General features: G+C 36.6%; 1 protein-coding gene across 2 annotated transcripts in view; it reads left to right on the forward strand.

Moving 5' to 3' along the window:
* Positions 1-20,671, forward strand: part of ANTXR2 (ANTXR cell adhesion molecule 2) — a 161,121-nt gene that overhangs the window by 44,826 nt on the left and 95,624 nt on the right. For both annotated transcript variants that reach the window (XM_008957660.5, XM_003832274.6), the window contains exon 11: positions 11,172-11,250. In XM_008957660.5, the coding sequence (XP_008955908.1) occupies positions 11,172-11,250 (79 nt within the window). The remainder of the gene's footprint in view (positions 1-11,171; positions 11,251-20,671) is intronic.

The raw sequence follows: 20,671 nt of genomic DNA on the forward strand, positions 1-20,671 counted from the left end.
TCTAATTTCAAAATTTATCCAAAATCCAATCTCTGCTTTCTACCTCTACTGCTACCATTCTAGACCAAGTTACTGTCATCTCTTGCTTGGATTATTAGTCTCTCAACTGGTCTTTCTGTTTCCATCCTTCACAAGAGTGATCTTGTTAAAACAGATTATTTTATGTCATCTCTTCACTTAAGATTCTCTGTGATGAGTTCTTTACCCCACTCAGAGTAAAGTCTAATTAGTGTAATACTGTACCAGGTTCTACAGGGTCTGGCCTCTCACTCCCTCTCAAACTTCATCTTCTATTTGCTCTTTCTACTCAGTTATGGTCACACTGGCCTCTTTGCTGTTCTTGACCACACCTGCACACTCCTGCTCCTGCACTTTTATACTTCTTGTTGCCTCTGCTTGGATTGCTCTTCCCCTGATGTAGAACTGTATGTGAACTTAGTCTAAGTAAAACAAAACAAATCCTAACTTACCCTATTTAATCATGCAATCTTCCTCTTTGAGTCTGTAACCTGTATACCTTTTTCATGTTTTATTTTTTCTCCAAAGCCAATTGTTTGTCTGTTATTATGTTTCTACTTCCTGCTAGGACACATTTTGTCTTGTTTCTTGTTGTATTACTAGCACTTAACACAATGTCTGACTCATAGTAGATTTACTAAATGTTTGATGGATAAAAGGATGAATGAATTTTTCTTAAATATTTTTGTTTACCAGTTAACATAATGATCTGAAAGAGGTCATTTGATTGGTGGGATCAGGTACTTGTACCAGGATAGAGGAAAATGGTCAGAATTTTATTTTGGGGGGCCATACTATTTAAAGCAGAAAAAAAAAATCTTGGCTTTCAAATAATAGTGACTAGTTAAAGAAAGTAATTTACTTTCTTCTCTGAAGTAGTTATAAAATGCATTATGCCTGTTTTATCCCAGGCACTGATTTTGTTTTCTCTAGAATTTGCCTTTGGGCACAGTCTTCTTTTGAAGAGAATACCATCGGGGCTAGTGATACACTTTAATTATTTGTAGATAGGTTAAATACCCAGGAGATACATTTTTTAATCACACATAGCATAATAAATATCAGACATGAGAAATCATCATTCATTTAGATTTTGACATTAATATTTCACCTACAAGCAAACTGAGAATGTTCTGGGACAGAGATGTGTCTAAAAGAATTGCTTTTGTCTTCCTTTCCTGGATCAGGTACATGATACCATTGAAGCAAAGCTTTAGATTTTATTTGTTAATGTACTGGGTATTAGGGGACATCATTATTTATTTTACTTAGTATGTTGCAAGTAATTTGGACCTTTCCTGTGCCTTGAATTTTCTTCAGACACTTTTGTAGGTGATGAGCTCTCTTATGAGATTGGATTGAAATCAACACAATTGAAACAGTTTAGCCTTGTAAGGTGACTGATGCTTAATATGTTTGCCTAATTAGCTTTTGGCTAAGGATTCAAACCCATTAAGTAGCTAGTTAGTCTATGTTTCAAATAAACACATCTGGCCCAACAATGAATGAAGGTTTTTTGTGTGTGAGGGTGACAGATGTGGTGATAGTTCCCCTCATTCTCTCACTTAAATAATTAACAACATGCTGGTGAAGTAACCCTAGACAGAGAGCCTCAAAGCCAGATGCACAGTCTCAGAGCTGCATCCATGGGCATGTGCCTCATCTCATTAGCCTGCTCTATCCGTTCTTTTCTTATCTTTATGTTATTTCATGAATTTCACTTTGTTTGAGGATTATTCTTTTAAAAACTTAAGGCCTGTGGATTTTGGTTTAAAAGAGCATGTGGGAGATGGGGGAGTAAGAATGTAGCCGAGTAGCTAGGACATAGGTCATCATTTGGAATTTGATGTTATGGAGTAAATGAAAGTTAAAGTTATCTGGGCAAATCCTGTCCAGGTATATCATTTTGAGCATTGTTCAGATGGGTCTTTCAATAACTTTTTTGATAGATCTGTCTGATACAGAGATCTGTATTTATTAAATTTCTTTATTTGATATAGATTTTTAGGCTAAGATGAACAAACTCTTATTATTTAAACAGAAAGAATGGTCATAGTAGTGAGGTTGTTTTCTATTTTTTTGGATGAACACGGTTTACTTTTAAAATGGTGTATGATTAAACAAACTGTTTTACCAAGAAAAATCTGCCTATTATTTAGAAATTTATTTCTAAAAGTGGTTCCTTTGTGCCAAATTGTCTTCTTTAAGTTTGAATAGGATGCATTCTCTGATGTTCTTTGGATGTTCCCTAATCCAGGGCACTAGCCTCACAGTTTAATGTGCAAGTATTACAAGTATTTGCAACGTGGGCTTATTCTATGACCCTTGTTTTGTGAGACATCAACAATAGCACAGCTGTTCTGCAATAGTTGAGATCTCAAACCTGTAATTTGGCAAGAAGAACAGAGCAAATTGGGTAAATATACATAAACACATTGTGAAGAAAGAAAAACAGAACAGAATGAACCGGAGTCTTATCCTACAGTTTGTTTGATAGAGATGATTTAAGGAGGCATATGGTATAGTTAAATGTGCTTTCAAAAACATTGGCCAGAATCTTCTGGCAAATATGAAATAAATATCTAAATCAGATGAAACTGATAGTATTAGTTCTCTTAAAAGGCAGTGTGGGAAGACACTTGACAGAGTGTTTTGAGAAAGAAGTGGTGGGACGTCACTGTCTGTGGAAAATTTCAAGGAAAACTGAAGGATCATTGAGATGAACACTGTGGCAGAATTGAGGTTAGAGCCTGGCTTCATAATAGAATCTTTTTATTTTCTTCAACTTTTTTTTTTCAGTATTAAGCCTAATCTATTTTTCCTGAAATAAAATTGATTAATTCTATTTCTCTTTCTTGATTAGATAAATTCTGCCTTTACTACAGTTTCTGTTCTTTCCAAAAGTATACTTCTATCTGTATGTGTGTGTATGTCTACAGAATCCCTAATTCTCTTATGTTAGTAGCAGGTGATACAACCACAACATTATTCCTTTTGCTTCTTGTGAGGAATGAGATTTTATTTTTTGGAAAAATCATGGATATTAAGACATTAGTTATGTCTTTATTTGAATATGAACATTAGAACCATGATGATATGGGTTAAAGCTAAGGGCTTTCTCTGTTTCTGTACCCCACACTTCCTTGGTGGAACATTTCTCTTTTCCTTCACATGGTGCACTGTTTTCAAATTATATCTGTCAATGTGATAAGTTCACCTAATCTGCATTGCCTCTTCATCCTAAGTATTATATACAGTTCTGGCAATGTCTTTTAACACATGAACACATGGAGGGGTGGCTAATAAGATGTCACCATGTATGGGAATGTTAAATAGGATACAATTTAAAATACTGAAAAAAATACTATTCAGATGTGATGCATTAACTCTCCAAACATTGGAAGATCTGTCACATGACAGACAGATTTGAATTGTTCTTTATTGCTACAGGAGAAAAAGGGTGAAGTTAAGGGGAAGCACATTTCAGATCAATATAAGGAAATACTTTCTAAAATTTAGAATTATTTAGTAGATAATTATTTGGACAATGAAAAGTATTTAAAGATGGACACCTATATGAGGATGTAGAGAATATTCTTGAAATAGGTACTTAAATCCTCTTATATATCTGCTTCTAAATTTTATATTATCAAAACTTTTCATTATTACTAAATGTATTAGTCCGTTCTCACACTGCTATAAAGAACTGCCGAGACTGGGTAATTTATCAAGGAAAGAAGTTTAATTGACTCACAGTTTTACATGACTGGGGAAGCCTCAGGAAACTTAGTCATGGCAGAAGGCTAAGGGGGAGCAAAGACCTTCACATGGTGGCAGGAGAGAGAAGTGCAAGCCCAGGAAAAATGGCCACTTTTAAAACCATCAGATCTCAGGAGACTCGCTCACCATCATGAGAACAGGATGGGGGAAACCCTCCCCATAACCCATTCACCTCCTATCAGGATCTTCCCTTTACACGGGGGGATTACAATTCAAGAATGAGATTTGGGTGGAGACACACAGCCAAACCATATCACTAAGACTCTAAAGTTTTGGATGAAAGGCACTCAATTTGATTGATTTAGGCACTAAATTGACTTGGTGATTGTTTTTTAAGTGTCTTTTTAGAATGTTATTAAAAAAAACACAGCAAATAGAAAGTGCTTATTTTTAGTGCAATACTCAGAACAATTATAATACAGCTTTCCTGTGATGTCCAGTAAATCTCTGAATATAGCTTTTTTTCCTTCTGAAATGTAGACATCTTGCTAACTGCAATTTTTGTTTTATCTATTACACATATTGAGATATGCTAAAAATAAGTCATTTAATTCAAAAATCTTTTAGCCACTTTTAAGAAAGTATCCTTAGTCAAAACATTAATTTACATATAAACTAATTACTAGAAGTGGTACCTTTAAACTATTCATGAATATGGAATCTTATCTTCCAACTTAAAATCTTTATCATTCATAAAACTATCTTTTAAAAAGCACTGCAGAGCATTAAATAGTATCACTTGATTTCAAAATATCTTAAGTCACCATAATTGTAATAACTTTTTGAGTAGCTGCCAGTTTAATTTTCAGTATGTGCAAATTGGAGGTAAATTATTTATTACTTCCAGCAAATGTCTTTCACAATTTTATTTAATTTTTTCATCCTTTTTAATGGATCATAAAATGACAATCTTTTATTGGATATATATAAAGTCAGAAGCAAATGAATGCTTTGCAAATAGGTTACTGTGGATTGAAATGTCAATCATAATTCATGGAGTATAACATTTCTTAGATCAGAATAGCTTTGACATATGGCACTGAGCCATTCTCCTGTTTTGGAAGAGTCATGCATCTTTAGACATTAAATAGAAGTATGTGACTATTAGGACTTAGTGAGTTTTATTTACTAAATTGTGTATCACAGTACTATTTAATAATTTCTCATGTGGAATGACTTTACTATGTTTGAATTTAATTTTATTACTATTGTCAGTTGACATGAAAGTACACTTCAATCAATCTTTTTGTTACATTAAGTTGTTAAGCTTTCTTCTATCCTTCTACTTTGAAAAAACATATTTTAATGATGGAGCAAAGCATGGATTAAGATATTTGTTAAGAAATATTAAACAATGTAGAACCAATTTATAGAAAATTAAGTTGAAAGTGTTGCCATTTCCCAGCATTATCTTCCCTTACCTCCCTGTATTATCTGCACAAGGTGCCACTCTTGTCTCAGAAGGTTTTCCCTTGTCTTTTGTGACTTCATATTCTCATCCTAGCTGTTTCTCCCCTTTCTCCTCAGATATCCCTTTAGACTACTTTTGTTTTTACAGTCTCTTAACTGTCAGTTTTTTCTTTTTGAGGTGGGGTCTCACTGTCACCCAGGCTGGAGTGAAGTGGCATGATCTGACTCACTGTACTTTTGGCCTTTCTGGCTCAGGTGATCCTCCTACTTCAGCCTCCTGAGTAGCTGGGGCTACAGGCATGTACCACCACACCCTGCTAATTTTCTGTACATTTTGTATAGACAGGGTTTCACCATGTTTCCCAGGCTGGTCTCAAACTCCTGGGCTCAAGCCAACCACCCGCCTTGGCCTCCCAAAGTGTTGGGATTACAGGCGTGAGCCACAGTGTCCAGTGCCCCTCAGTTTTTATCATGGTTGGAGGATACTTGACTTATAAACTCACCCTTTCTGTGGCTCCCTTTTTCTTCCTGATGAGCTCCAAATTTCCTGGCAAGATATTTTTACTAGCTTTAAGTCTGCTGTCCAAATGCCTGCTATCCAAATGTCTACAAAGTCACTTGGATTTTCTACAGGCACCTTAAACTTGGAGGTCCCAAATTAAACTCAGATCCTTCTGTTCAAACTTGCTCCTTCTGTGTTCCCTATGCAAGACTGCCCACCTACTTGTGTAAGACAGAAACTTTGAGGTCATCCTTTTTTCTTCCTCCTCACCTCCTACATCCAATAAATGTCCATGTCCTTTTTATTCTAACTCCTAATATGTCTCAGTTTTTGTTTTCACACTAACCTCATTGCCACTATTTTAGTTCAATTCTACTTTGGTACTTATTTCAAGTACACTGAGACTTTCTTAACTGGTCTTTCTACTTTTGAAATTTATTCTTCAGACCCCTGCCTTACACTGTAACAAGAATGATATTTGTAAAACACATTTCTAACTATATTTCTATCAAACTTAAAACTCTTAAGACGAATTCCAGATGTCTAAAGATGGCATCCAGGGACTCAATGATCTTTTCTCTGCTCCCCTTTTCAACCTGGAGCCATTTCATTCTTACTCTCACCCTCTTTTGTTGCTGGAGTACTGAATCACTTTTACTGCCTTGACTGTTCTGTCCCTGTCCCTTTCTTGCCTTCCACCCTGTCGGAGTGCTCCATCTGCATGGACTCCTTTCTAATCTCATTTCCTAACTTCTGATCATTCTTTAAGCTTCATCCTGTAGTCGACTTCCTGCAGGAAAACTTTGCTAATGCCTCTATGCCAAGGCCAAGTCTGTTGAATCTCCCACACAGCCCTCTAGAACCCCTGTGCCTAAACCTATTTTATTAATATCTCATTCTTTTGTAATTGTTTACGGGGCTTCCTTTTATTTACATTGTAATTTGTATTATTTGTTACTGCAGCCATTTTACCAAGTACAGCCCAATTATCATTGCTACTACAATCAATTAATAAATACTCATTTAATTAACTAGTAATAAAATAAGTGACTGATTGAGTGATTTTATTGGCAAATATTCCTAAACCAATTTGGAGTGTGATTTTAGGCCTGAGGTTTAAGCACAGAGCTCAACATAGCTATAATGTTGGATTTAATCAAGGTCATGTTTTATAACAGGAAGAATATAGCATTGACAAAATTTTTTACATGAAACTGCCTGACATTATATAGTAGGCATTTTTTGAACAATTTAGCTTACAATATTTTTATATGGCGGTGAGCAGAATAGAAATTAAATTAAACAAAAGGTATTACATAATGATTTTATTGCTTCTATATACATTGCTTCTTAGCTTGGATCTAAAAGATTTATTAAAAAGTACCTTGATATTCTAAATAATCCATTAGACAAATACTCAGGTGTTAACAGTAATTTATGGAGTACCTGTTGTGTCCCAGGTATTGTGTTGTATATTTTATGTATATTATTTTACCAAGCTCTGTTCCTTAAAACAACTTTGAAATAGGTACAGTTATCCCCATTTTACAGATTGAGAAATGGAAGATTAAAAATGGAGTGATGAGCGTTCAAACTCAGGACTCCAGTTTCGCCCAAATGCCCTTTTTCAATATTATTAGATCCTTGGGGCAAATAAAAATGAACTGCTCTCTTGCCTCCCATATATGTTTGCAACTAAGTAAACACAATGTTGTTTTAATACATTTTCGCCCATAAGAAAGCCTCTGTTACTGAGCGTATGGCTTCCACTGTCAGAAACATACTAACTAGAAGTAGAAGTTATGTAGGAGTAGGAATAACAATCCATAGATGCTAACAGAAATGACCTAAAATATGACAGAAAACACTAAATATGTATAATTGACTCTTGAGGCAAAGAAAGCTTACCGAATTTGGTTTGCATTACAGTGGGTGGTTTTCTCAACCTATGCCAGAAAAGGAGTAGCATAGCTTTAGGCAAAGGCTCTAGCTTAATGATGGTGCCAGTACCATACCAATAATTTCAAAAATGTTTTTCTAAAGAAGCAGCAAAGTTTAAAAGCAGATGTAACTGTGTTTTTCATATTTGCAACTTTTCTGAAAAATTTTCACAGAATACATATATCTATACACACATATTCATAAATATATATTCACAAGTAAATATATTGCTTCAGCATATAGTAAATGCCATTCTAGTTAACCATTAGAAATATGTGAATGTAGTAAAAAGCTAGAAGATTCCAATGAAACTCATGCTAATGAGAGAAATTTAAATATAAGATGCTAAAATACATGTGGAGGATTAAAGTAGTATGTTGTAGAACTGAAAGCATTTTGAGTACAGAGTCAGTGAAGTCCAATATTTGGACAAGTTACCTTTATAAGCTTGTTTCTTCATGGGCAAAATGGAGATGATGCTAGTGCTGACCTCAGTAGGTTGTTGTGAGAATTAAATGAGAAGATGAATTAATGTGTCTGGTTCTTAGTAAGAAATCAACAATTGCCTGTAATTATGAGTGGTGTTTATGGTTACATTTTGATCACGCTGCTACTACTACTCTCAAAAAGAGGAAGATATTCTTGTTTCAGTTCCATACATCATATATCATCAAGTGGATTTCTATATCTGCGGAGAATTAACTCAGTTTTTTTTTTTTTTTTTTTTACACCAGCCACATTATACTAGAATGAGATTTTCGGAGAATGCAGTTATTTTTGTCGGTTACAAGATCATATCAGCATGCATTTCTACTATAGGAAAGAGTAAACTTTGTTTTAAAATGACATCTTCTGTTCTCATTTCATTTTTTTAAGCATTAAAAGTTTGAATGTTTCCTTCATTAATTAGAGAACTTGTTCGTTTCTGGTGAATTTTAACTGTCAGATAAACAACTTCAGTCAATGTCTACTGATCCCTTAAAGTTGAATCAGTAAGATTACCTGCAAGAATCACATATTATTATGAATGAAAATTATCTTTCCAAAAAATAAAACCATGCCAACATGTCAGATGATTCAGGCCACATTCTTTAAAGTAGAGGAATTAAGAACTAGGGAAGACAATTTTTTATTTGATTATGCTTAGTCATTAAAAAAACAAAACAAGGCACCCATTTCTTCAGAATGAGCAATTAGGTTTAAGTTTTCTTTCTTAATACGCCACTTGGCCTTCTGTGTTGGAATAGTTCAGAAGTATAGTTAATTAGATGTAAACATCCAGAATTCTTATTCTTTTCTGGATTTAGCTAAACCATCTTTTTTTTTTTTTTTTTTTTTTTTTGAGATGGAGTCTCGCTCTGTCACCCAGGCTGGGGGTGCAGTGGTGTGATCTCGGCTCACTGCAACCTCTGCCTCCCGGGTTCAAGTGATTCTCCTGCCTCAGCCTCCCAAGTAGCTGGGATTACAGGCACGTGCCACCATGCCCGGCTAAGTTTTTTGTATTTTTAGTAGAGACGGGGTTTCACCATGTTAGCCAGGATGGTCTCAATCTCCTGACCTCGTGATCTACCCAAAGTGCTGGGATTACAGGCGTGAGCCACTGCGCCCAGCCTAGCTAAACCATCTTTTTAAACAAGATGCTTTGAAGTAAATACTTTACACAGAAATATTTTAATAGAAGTATTTCTATATTTTGATTGAATTTAGCTTGAACTTTGCCAGAAATATCCTTCCCAGTAGCTTTCTTGTATGAATCCATACCAAATAGCACATTGAGAAAAAAAAACACATTAAGGACTTTGATTTCATCATTTAATCAAGCCTCTCTGATATAATGGAAAGAGTTCAAAGTTAGAATCCTAGCTGTATTACTTTGGGCAAAGTAATTAACATTTCTGGGCCTCCTGCCCCCCATCTGTAAAACTGTGAAACTACTATTTACTTCAAGGGCTATTGTGAAGGGTTGAAATAGATAATGCCCATAAAATGCCTAGGATAGCATCTGGCAATGGTAAGAATTGAATAATATTTCTCATCTCCCCTTTCTGTCAACAGCTTGAGATTATTTCTGGGAGTTTGTTTTTTGTTTTTGTTTTTGCTTTTTTTTTTGACAGAGTCTCACTGTGTTGCTGAAGCTGGAGTGCAGTGGCTCAATCAGAGATGACTGCAGCCTCAACCTCCCAGGCTCAAGCGATCCTCCTGCCACAGCCTCCTGAGCAGTTGGACCTATAGGCACATGCCACCATGCCCGGCTAATTATTTTTATTTTTATTTTTTGTAGAGATGGGAATCTCACTGTGTTGCCGGGGCTAGTCTCAAACTCCTGGGTTCATGCAGTCCTCCCACCTCAGCCTTCCAAAGTGCTGGGACTATAGGCGTGAGCCACCATGCCTGGCCTGTGGATGGATGGCTTTGATTTGTTTGAAAACCAATTATATGATAATATCCTTTGTAAACTATTTTGGAAAAGAGCTCTTTCCGTACAAACCCTCTTGTCATTTTTTTCCCTTTTGATATCTTGTTTTAGTTATTTTTATAATAAAAAATTACTAACTCTAGGCTAATCCCAAATAATCAATCTAAATTAATGAAATTTTAATGATTATTACTTGTTTTATAATTTGAAATCATATTTTCAAAATAAGAACTATATTTTAACTATAATATTTCTTAGCCAGGGACAAAAATTATTATCTCTTCTTTGTACCTTTGTCGGGATATTTTAATATCTTTGGACCATCTGCAACAAATACCTGCAAATAAATCTTTCTCCATTTCTTTTCTTTGTTGCTGTCTTTCATATTCACTTTCTTTATATTTTATTTTTGACTGGTTTATTGCTTCCAGTTTTATATTCTTAGTAGTAATACCTAGAGACAGAGAAATAGGCTAAATGGGATCTAAAGCTTTTCTTTCTTTGTAGGTTTTTGTGAACCTGAAACAACCTTGGCATTTTTCTGGATTTAGAAATTTCTTAATGCCTGTATTTCTGTTACTACTTTGTAAAGAAACAATTAGTCCACTTAATAAGTTTGCCTGACTAATAAGTAAAGACTAGAACTAAGGAAGAAAAAAGCTGGCATAATTTACCAAAAGCTGTGACTCTTACTCTTTCCTTTTTTTTTGAGACTGAGTCTTGCTGTTGTCGGCCCGGGCTGGAGTGCAATGGCATGATCTTGGCTCACTGCAACCTCCGCCTCCCAGGTTCCAGCAATTCTCCTGCCTCAGCCTCCTGAGTAGCTGAGATTACAGGGGCCCACCACCACACCTGGCTAATTTTTGTATTTTCACTAGAGATGGGGTTTCACTATGTTGGCCATGCCGGGCACGGTGGCTCATGCTTGTAATCCTAGGACTTTGGGAGGCTGAGGTGGGTGGATCACCTGAGGTCAGGAGTTTGAGACCCTTACTCTTTAAGTATGTTTTCTGGCTGGTTTTGAATTACATAAGGAAATAAAAATCTCCTACTCCTCTGATTTTAAATGTATATAAAATTATTGTTTCTTCTTTTCTTTTTCAGAACTCTTGATGTTTCAGTGAGCTTTAATGGAGGAAAATCTGTCATTTCAGGCTCATTAATTGTCACAGCCACAGAATGTGTAAGTAAAAGTTTGCACAAAGATTATCTTTTAAAAGTAATTCCATCCAGAAATAATCTATGGATCTTTGGTGTTGTTGCATACTACAATAAAGGAGATGCAAACAATAACATTGGAGACCATTACAAGGAAAAATTTTGTATAGAATTCGTTTTGGGTGGCATTGCTTTTTTTTATGTTGAGCTCCCTTTTATAGGAACTTTAAGGTAGTATGCATTTGATTTTCATATTTATAGAATTTAAAAGGCATATTTGAAATCAAAATAAGGTAAGATAATAATTTACAAATGAAGCACTTTTTTTCTTAAAACATTAAATATAGAAATTATGTTTTCTGTTAGGAAGGTTAGATTACAGTATCTAAACATTTATCATGGTTTGAAATCAAATTATTGCATTTTAATATGTGACTTTTTTATTTTGTTCATTTAAAATATTGGTGCTTTCTGAATGAGAAAGTTGACTTTGGCAGCTTGATACTATCTTAATTTGTAACCACATCGAATATATATTTTGAGATTACTGATTTGCATTACCTAAATGCAGTATTTTGAAATATAAACTCCATTCAGTAGACATTTTCTTCCTTTTATTTAATTTTGTGGATTTATAGAAAGTTTCAATATTATATTATTGCACGTGGAAACGGGCAGCACTAAACAGGAACAACCACATGGTTATTATTTCTAAATATATTTTATAAAAAATATGTAAATCAAAGCAAAAAAAGAAAAATTCCTGCCCTCCAAAAGACCAAAATCCTAAACCTAAACATTTTCTCACATCTCACAGTTTCATTGTTTTATATTTTGATTTTGATCTACTAATTCAAGAGATACCCTTCCAACAGAAAACAAAACAAAACAATTCAATGTTATCTGTATAGAGGTAGTTGCATTTCTCATTGTAAGACAATGCTTCAGGTAAAAGGAACATCATATGGACCCTTGGGTCATTTTTTAACTCCTTGGATAAGTCTTTACCAACACTTCTATTTTGAAAATAGCTAGGTTTTCTGTTTTTGTATTTGTGCTTTTTGGGGAGGGTTTTTTTTCTCCCATTTCTAGTGCATGTTGCAATCTGTAGATTTTGTGGATGTTGCAGTTTGCTGGTTTTCTGGTCCCTCAGGATGTGGTTGAAATTACAAATATTTGTGGTTTGTAGTTTCTCAGTGTTTAGCTCACTGAAATGGCATTCCTTCCTCATCCTTATTCCTATTCTACACCTAAAAACTGTCTTTTTCTTCCTTTCTTCCATGCAAGCAGGAAAACAGGTCTTTGTTCCTATCCTATAACAATGCATGATTTTCACATGCAAGGATGCTGAGGCTAAATGACTCATCTGGGATGTATAGGTTGTGTGCTTTAAGGAAGACTTTCTAGTTCTTGCTCCTGAGTGAGGGTAATATGACTCAAGATGGTTTAAGAGTGGGGAGATTTCAGAAAAATGATCATTGATGTGTCAGTGATGAGGTAAGGGGAAAGGAGCAAGCTGTAACAATCAAGAAGGGGTCAAGATGATTCTCCGTAAGAAGGAAGGCTTTGAGCAAAGACTTGAAGGTAAGGGAGTGAGGCCTGCAGACCATCTGAGGGAAGAGTGCTCCACACAGAGGGAGCAGCTAGAGCAAAGCCTGAGGTGACAAGTCTCTGGCAAGTTTCAAGAAGAGCAACCAGCCAGTGTGCTGGAATGGAAGTAGTCAGGGAGAGTGGGAGCCTCTGGATAAGGAAGAGAGAGTGGCAGGAGCAGGGCAGATCCTGTAGGGTGTATAGTCATTGCCAGGACCTGAGCTTTTCTTCTGAGTGAAACAGGAAGACCTTGGAAGGTGACGTGATTTGATTCACTGTTTTGAAAGGATCACTCTGGCTGCTGTATGAAAACAGACTTTGCGAGTAGCAGCAAACGTGGAAACATCAAGCCCAATTCTGTGGCTATTGCAGTAATGCAGGAATCCTTCCCCACCCAGAGGAGGGTAGCCCCACTGGGGTGCTCAAATTGGAGATGGTGAGAAGGGTTGAATTAGAATATATTTTACAGGGGAAGTTTATGGGATGCCTAGACAGATTAGGTGTGGGATGTGAGATAAAGAAAGAAATTAAGAATAGCTCCAAGTGTTTTTGCCTGAGCAACTATTAGGTTGACGCAAAAGCAACTGTGGTTTTGCCAAATAGAAGGATGAATTGTCATCAGGCACAGCAGTTTCAGAGCAATGAGGAGTTCAGTTGTGGTGACGTTGAATGAGGGATGTCTATTGGACATCGCAGTGGAAATGTCAGGCCCCTGAATATGCAAGTCTGGAGTTCTGAGAGAGGTCTGGATTGGATGTACAAACTTTGGAGCTGTTAGTTGTTGACAAATGGATGGAATAAATTAGGCAACAAAATTCCACATAATATTTACTGGGAAATAGTGGCTTCCAGGAGCTTAGAGCAAGAAGGGAAAGAGTACCAGAGAAAGGTTTTATGCTTGTGGAGGAACTGAGACAGACAGGGCCTTGAAGGGAGACTAGGATGTCGGCAAAGAAAGGGGATGGGGAGCATATTATAGAGAAAGAGCAAACAGGGTGGGGATGTGTTGACGAAATTGAGAGGAGATGCATTTGACTGGAGTAGAAATAAGTGGAAGGAATTCTTGGAAATAGAAAATGTAGACCAGATTATCAACAACCTAAGAAACCGAATTGAATTTAGAGTTCATCCTACAGGCTGTGATTCCCAAACTCTACGGTGTTGAAATGAAAAAAGGAAAGAAAATGGATTATATTTTTCATATTATTAGATTTATTCAACTTGAAAGAATTCTTTTATTTTAAAATTGTTCTTTGTCCTATTTTAATTTTAAAATATCCTTTGATTGAGGAAATACACTTCATTTGTCAGGACCGACCTCTCCCTCCTTTCCTTTCCTTTCCTTTCCTTTCCTTTCCTTTCCTTTCCTTTCCTTTCCTTTTTCCTTTCCTTTCCTTTCCTTTCCTTTCCTTTCATTTCCTTTCCTGTCCTCTCCTTCCTTCCTTCCTTCCCTCCCTCCCTCATTCCATCCTTCCTTCTTTCTTCTCTCCCACATTCCTTCTCCCTAGTCCTTCAGTCCTTTCTTTTCCTTCCTCATATTACTCTCCCTCCTCCTGCTTCTTCTCTTCTTTTCTCTTTTTCCTTGTATGCTGTTATTTGGCAGAATTATTAGCTGGCAAGTTTATGTGAGCAGCTTTTTTTTTCAGGTTTTATTGCCTTGAGAAATCACAAGGTCTGACTCCAATAAATAATAATATGGTTTTAAAGGGCTTTGGACACACATGTGATGGTGAAACATACTATTTTGGGAAGATTAAATTAGTAATGACATGTAAGAGAAAGGACAGGAAAAGAAAAGGCACAGAGAAAGCTTTTAGGAAACAAATGCTAGAACATAGGCATAAAACTTTAGTTTCTAAATTGACTGATGGTGGTAGAAATAGTCCTAGAAATAGCCATATAAATTGTATTAATGAAGAAATCCATATTATAAAGTGACTTACTGGTGGTTATGGGGGAATGTTTCATTCCAAAATATTGAATCTCATGGGCTGGAAGAATGATGCTGCCATTGGAAACATCCAAAGCGAGAGGTAAATCTGGAGATCAGAAGAATTTTCATTGTAGTCATGTTATGTAAGTGAGGTTGGCAATGTCAAGCGGGTACTTGTAGCTATAGCTTCACATCTCGTGAGTGATCAGGGCTGGAAGTAAAAATTTAAGTTTTGCTTTTGCTGAGGTTGTAGGAAGGGGAAGAAAAATGGGACAATTTAGAGTTAATATCATTTTGAAGTGGGGAGGAATACATAGAGTCAAAGACAAAAATGCACTGGACAAAATTAAACAGGCAAAGAAGACCTTGTTCAAGACTGTTGCAAGAGGGAAGAGTGAATTTACCTGTGATGAAACAAAAGGTTGGAGAATTTTCAAAGCTAGGGTGGTGGGAATTATAGGCCACCAGTATCTGCTAATTGACCTTACCTAAAGGAAAAGTAAACTTTCTCCTACTTTCCTAATAGGAGGTAGTGCTAAAACTTGGAGCAAGGCACCACTGATGTTAGGTTTCTCCGCTTCTACAGAGACCGTGTGATAGGGGCACTATCTCCCTTGATGATTACATCTCAAAGGAATGGCTCCCAGGGCCTTGAGAAAGACAGTCCTCCAAGGTCTGTAAAACTGCTCAGAGTTAAAGGAGATTTAAATGCTTTTCAAAAGGCAGAGAAATATTTTGTGATTACAAGTTTTTATTTATTTGTTTATTTATTTTATTTTTTTTGAGACTGAGTCTTGTTCTGTTGGTAGGCTGGAGTGCAGTGACGCCAGTTTGGCTCACTGCAATCTCTGCTTCCCGGGTTCAAGCAATTCTCATGCCTCAGCTTCCCAAGTAGCTGGGATTACAGGTGTGTGCCGCCACACCCAGCTAATTTTTGTATTTTTAGTAGAGACGGGGTTTCACCATGTTGGCCAGGATGGTCTCAATCTCCTGACCTTGTGATTTGGCCTCCTCAGTCTCCCAAAGTTCTGGGATTACAGGCGTGAGCCACCTCACCCGGCCACAAATTTTTAAAAGTAGATTCTTAAAGAAAAGGGAGATCCAAGACCCACAGTCAGAAGAAATCTGATTTGATTGAAGTTTAAAGTTTAATCAAGCAGAAGAAATAGGTAAGGCTGTCTTGATGAATAGAGTAAGTGAAGAAATAAGAGAAAGAACTGCTTAAGACGTGGGAAGACCAGACACCGAATGAAGAAGACAAAGGAAGATAGAATTCCAAGGTGAAGAGAGGGCAGCAGTACATGCCTGGGGGAGGCCAAGGTGAGCCAGGGCTGAGAAAATGTCCGAGGGGTCACCGGTGATCTCCCCGTGTCTGCCAAGGCTGATGACTTGAAGCCTTCTCTTTCTTATGACTTTTATTATTCCACTAGTTATTACAGGATAATAAATACTATAATTCAATTTTTCAGGTTGACAGTAATTATAGGAAAATTATTTTTCCTCCTTAAATTTAACCATTGCCTTGTATTTAACCTCAAATTCCTGTTGCCTGTGGTAGTGATATTACCATTCCATAGATATGAAAAGTGAGACTTGCGCTGATGAGATGCACCTGCTGATTTATGCATGAAATATCTATTGAAAATAGAAGAGTATAGTGGGTAATACTATGATGAATACCTGGACCTTGGATTTAAATGATATTTAGTCTTTCAGGCATATTTGCATATGGTGAACAGGTGAAATGTAGTTAGCGATATTGCTCATTGTGAGGATAATGCTTTTTACTTGCTCAGGCATTTGAAAGCCAAACAAAGTAGAACACTATTATTCTAGTCATTGGTTAGTCCTTGTTAAAATCTCACAAATAAAGAAGCTCCTCTGTATGCTTCAGGAACATCCAGGGCTCAGTCCTATTGAGGCCTTAGGAACTGAGCTGTGAGTTCCTGTTTGCTTCTGGGCCTTTCTTACCAGCCTTGAGACATTGATGGCAGGGCTTGTGCTGTGCTTATTGCCCGTCTCCCACAACTGGTCCTTACACAGAGCAAGTGCTCCAAAATTATTTCCTAAATGAATGATTGAAAGTAACCATATATCTAGTTTAAAATGGGGAAACTAAGTTTTAGATTTAAGAGATTTAAGATTAGAGTCTGAGGAGGGTTTGTATTTAGACAATCCTTTATGTTCATCTCTCCTCAAAAGATCTTTAAAATGGATCTCTGCTTTTAAAAACATAATGGAAAGATGTCCTTTTTTTTCTCTTGGAATCACTGATCTTCTGACTCTTTTGCAATAACAATACCAAGAACCTGTTTGCTGAGCATGTATTAAGTGCTAGACGCTGTGTTCAGCTCTGCTGTGTATGTGCTAAATCCTTTATGGCTTCATTTAGCACTCACAATCCAAGAGGAGGCTGTTCAGATTATGTTAATTTTACAGATGAGAAAACTGAGGAACAGGAAGGTACCTCCAACATTCAGTGCACTTTTATCCAAATACATTAGAAGGTACTTCTTCTTATGTGGACCCAGCCCTCAAAGAGGTCCATGGTTTGATGAGTGTAACAGCAGGTGGTTTCAATCCTTACCGTCCCTGCAAAAGGGATACTTGAAGCCTGGAGGCTCTGAAAGGTTGTTACTTGCCCAGTTTTGCAGTCTGATAAATGCTATAATTGAGAATTGAACCCACGTCTGTCTCCCCCACCCCCTGACTGAACACTTCCACAATTTGCCATTTTAAACCAGATTCTACATTGATTTATATAGGACAAGGGTTGGCAAATTTTTCCTGTAGAAGGCCAAATAGTAAATACATACTTAAGGCTTTGGGGGCCATATGGTCTCTGTCACAACTACTTACCTCTACCATTGTAGTGCAAAAGCAGCTATAGACATTATATAAACAAATGGCTGTGTTCAATAAAACTATGTACATTGACAATGGAATTTCTTGTAACATATTCTTCTTTTGATTTTTTCAGCTTTATGTAATACTGTAAAAAAAAAAAAAAGGTATTAGCTTGCTGGGGTCTTACCAAATAGATTGGCTGGATTTGACTCTTGTACCATAGTTTCCTAATTCCTGATATCAAATATTCCAAAAAGAATCCAGTAAATGAAATACTTATCTGTTTCATGACTCTGTTTTCTTTCCCTAACTCTAAATTCATGAAACAAAATTGTGGAGACCCATTTTCCCCGTTCTGTGTCTGTTTCATTCTAATGTGGCTGCTGCGAATTCACTATTTTCTAGATAGATTGCAGTAATAACAACTAATGCTCTTTTGAAACTTTCCAGTGATTCCTCTGTCCCATAGTTATGTTGCAAGGGCAGCAGTCACCCTGATTTGTTTTTATACCTCTATGATTCTCTTCACTAGAATTTTAGTTATATTTGGCAGAATAAAGTTTTTTATTGTATAACTTGCTTTTAGTGAAGAAAAGGAAATTAGATGCAGATGACACAGTCCCTGAATACACTAATCCCAGACATCAGCTCGGTTAACTGGATACAAATTCAGGCTTTCCCATTGTGTTTGTTTTGATAGCCAGAGCCACTATCAGAGCAAGAAAGATGTTAGTCATGAAAGAAAAACAGTTTCATTTTGCCCAAAACTTTATAAACATATTGGGGAAAGGTGGAACACTACAGAATTCAGTCCCGTAATCAGATACCATGTTGCAATCTATGGACTTAAGAGTCAGATGAAGAAGAGTATGAAACTAGATTTGATTACATATAGATCTATATCACGAGCAAAACTAGAAGCTTCTCAGTTTTACATAGGCATGCCTCTCTTTAGAACTGAAAAAGTTCTAATAAATATTTATTACTCAAATGTCATTTTTCTTAAACAGGGTAGAAATGTTCTTGGCATGCCAGGGTCTTACAAAATAGATTGGTTGGATTTGACCTTTGTGCCATAGTTTCCTAATTCCTGATATTGAATATTTCAAAAAGAATCCAGTAAATGAAATAGTCATCAGATAGATAGATGACAGATAGATAGATAGATAGATAGATAGATAGATAGATAGATAGCAAGACCAGGTTGCATTTTCCCTGACCCTTTTCCCATCATGTTTGGCTTAAATATATACTAGGTCTGTAGGTCTTTAGAAAGTGCATAATTTATTTTTAATGAATTTATTTAATTTATTTTTTTGAGATGGTGTCTTTCTCTGTCGCCCAGGCTGGAGTGCAGTGGCATGATCTTGGCTCACTGCAACCTCCGCCTCCCGGATTCACGCCATTCTCCTGCCTCAGCATCCCGAGTAGCTGGGACTACAGGCGCCCACCACCACGCCTGGCTGGTTTTTTGTATATTTAGTAGAGATGGGGTTTCACCATGTTAGCCAGGATGGTCTCGATCTCCTGACCTTGTGATCCACCCACCTCAACCTCCCAAAGTACTGGGATTACAGGTGTGAGCCACTGTGCCCGGCCATTTTTAATTTTTTTAAGACAAATATTTGCAATCAGTTGATATGATAATATTGTAATAATAAATTATATTTGTATCTGGAGATGCATAATATTTTGTCAATGCTACTAATGGAGGCTTTTTTTAAGGGAAAAATAAAAAATTTTAAGTATCTAGCAGGGCTAGCCCATCTACTTTGTGTTCTGTCAGTGCAATTTTCTGATTTTCCTGTTCTTGGCACATGCATAGAAGAAACAAACTAACCACTAAATTTTTAGCAGTTTCATGGCCTCTAGTTGCATGTCCTTATTTCTGAACATGGGTGTGAATTCTAAGAAAAGGGGAAACCAAATGTTCATAGAGCCCTTTTGAAAGCTGTATAGCACAGCCAAATGGTGTGCCATTTCTATGAGTGCTGTGGCTGGATCCTCATGTGGGAAAGGTCTGGTGAGAAATGTATTCCTTCTGTACATGGACAGTCACAGATAGGGGCTGTCTTACATAAGACCATATTTTTGAAGGTGAGATCAAGATTTATACGTTTGACAATATTTCTCCCATAGGGTACCACAGTTTTCCATGCGTTTCTATGACATCCTTTTTCCATTATATTCTTGTTTGCCTAGATTTTAGAGCTTAATGTGTTTGTGCCTGTGGATGGTAGCTGATTTATTCATGAATATTTAGAATTTTGTAAAGAAAGATGCACTTTGGAATGTTCTTTCTAAGAACAGGCTACTTAGGTATTTGCCTGAAAATTTCTATAAAGTATTAGTATTAATCTTCTTTCTCTTTTGCTCTTTTTCTTTTCTTCCCTGAATTTTTTCTCATTAAAAAAACCCCACAAAACAAAACATTATTACTGAGGATCCTAGGGATTAGGCATTTGGGAGATACCCCTTGTTCCCTTGGAAACTGTTTGTACAGTAAAAGTTCAGTAAACATTCTTCTTTGTATCCATGTCTTTTGCTGGTTTTTTTCTTTAGAGTTCATTCTTTCAGTAAGTAGTTTTTTCTTTCTTTCTTTCTTTTTTTTTTTTTTTGAGATGGAGTCTCACTCTGTCTCCCAGGCTGGAATGCAGTGGTGCAATCTCGGCTCATGGCAAACTCCACCTCCCGGGTTCAAGCAATTCTCCTGCCTCAGCCTCCTGAGTAGCTGGGATTACAGGTGCCCGCCACCACGCCCAGCTAATTTTTGTATTTTTAGTAGAGATGGGGTTTCACTATGTTGGCCAGGCTGGTCTCGTACTCCTGACCTCGTGATCACCTGCCTCGGCCTCCCAAAGTGCTGGGATTACAGGCGTGAGCCATTGTGCCTGGCCTCAGTAAGTAGTTTTTAAATGCCAGACATGGAGTATACAGTGCTAAGTAGGCTAGATGTAACCCCTGACTTCCTAGAGCTCACAATAAATCATGGTAGAAAATATAAATTAAACAAATAATCACAAAATTCATAATTTGTTGCATCGTGATAAGTACTAAAGATTAAAGTATAGAGAAA

Source organism: Pan paniscus, chromosome 3 (genome assembly GCF_029289425.2).
Source record: "Pan paniscus chromosome 3, NHGRI_mPanPan1-v2.0_pri, whole genome shotgun sequence".
NCBI lineage: Eukaryota > Metazoa > Chordata > Mammalia > Primates > Hominidae > Pan > Pan paniscus.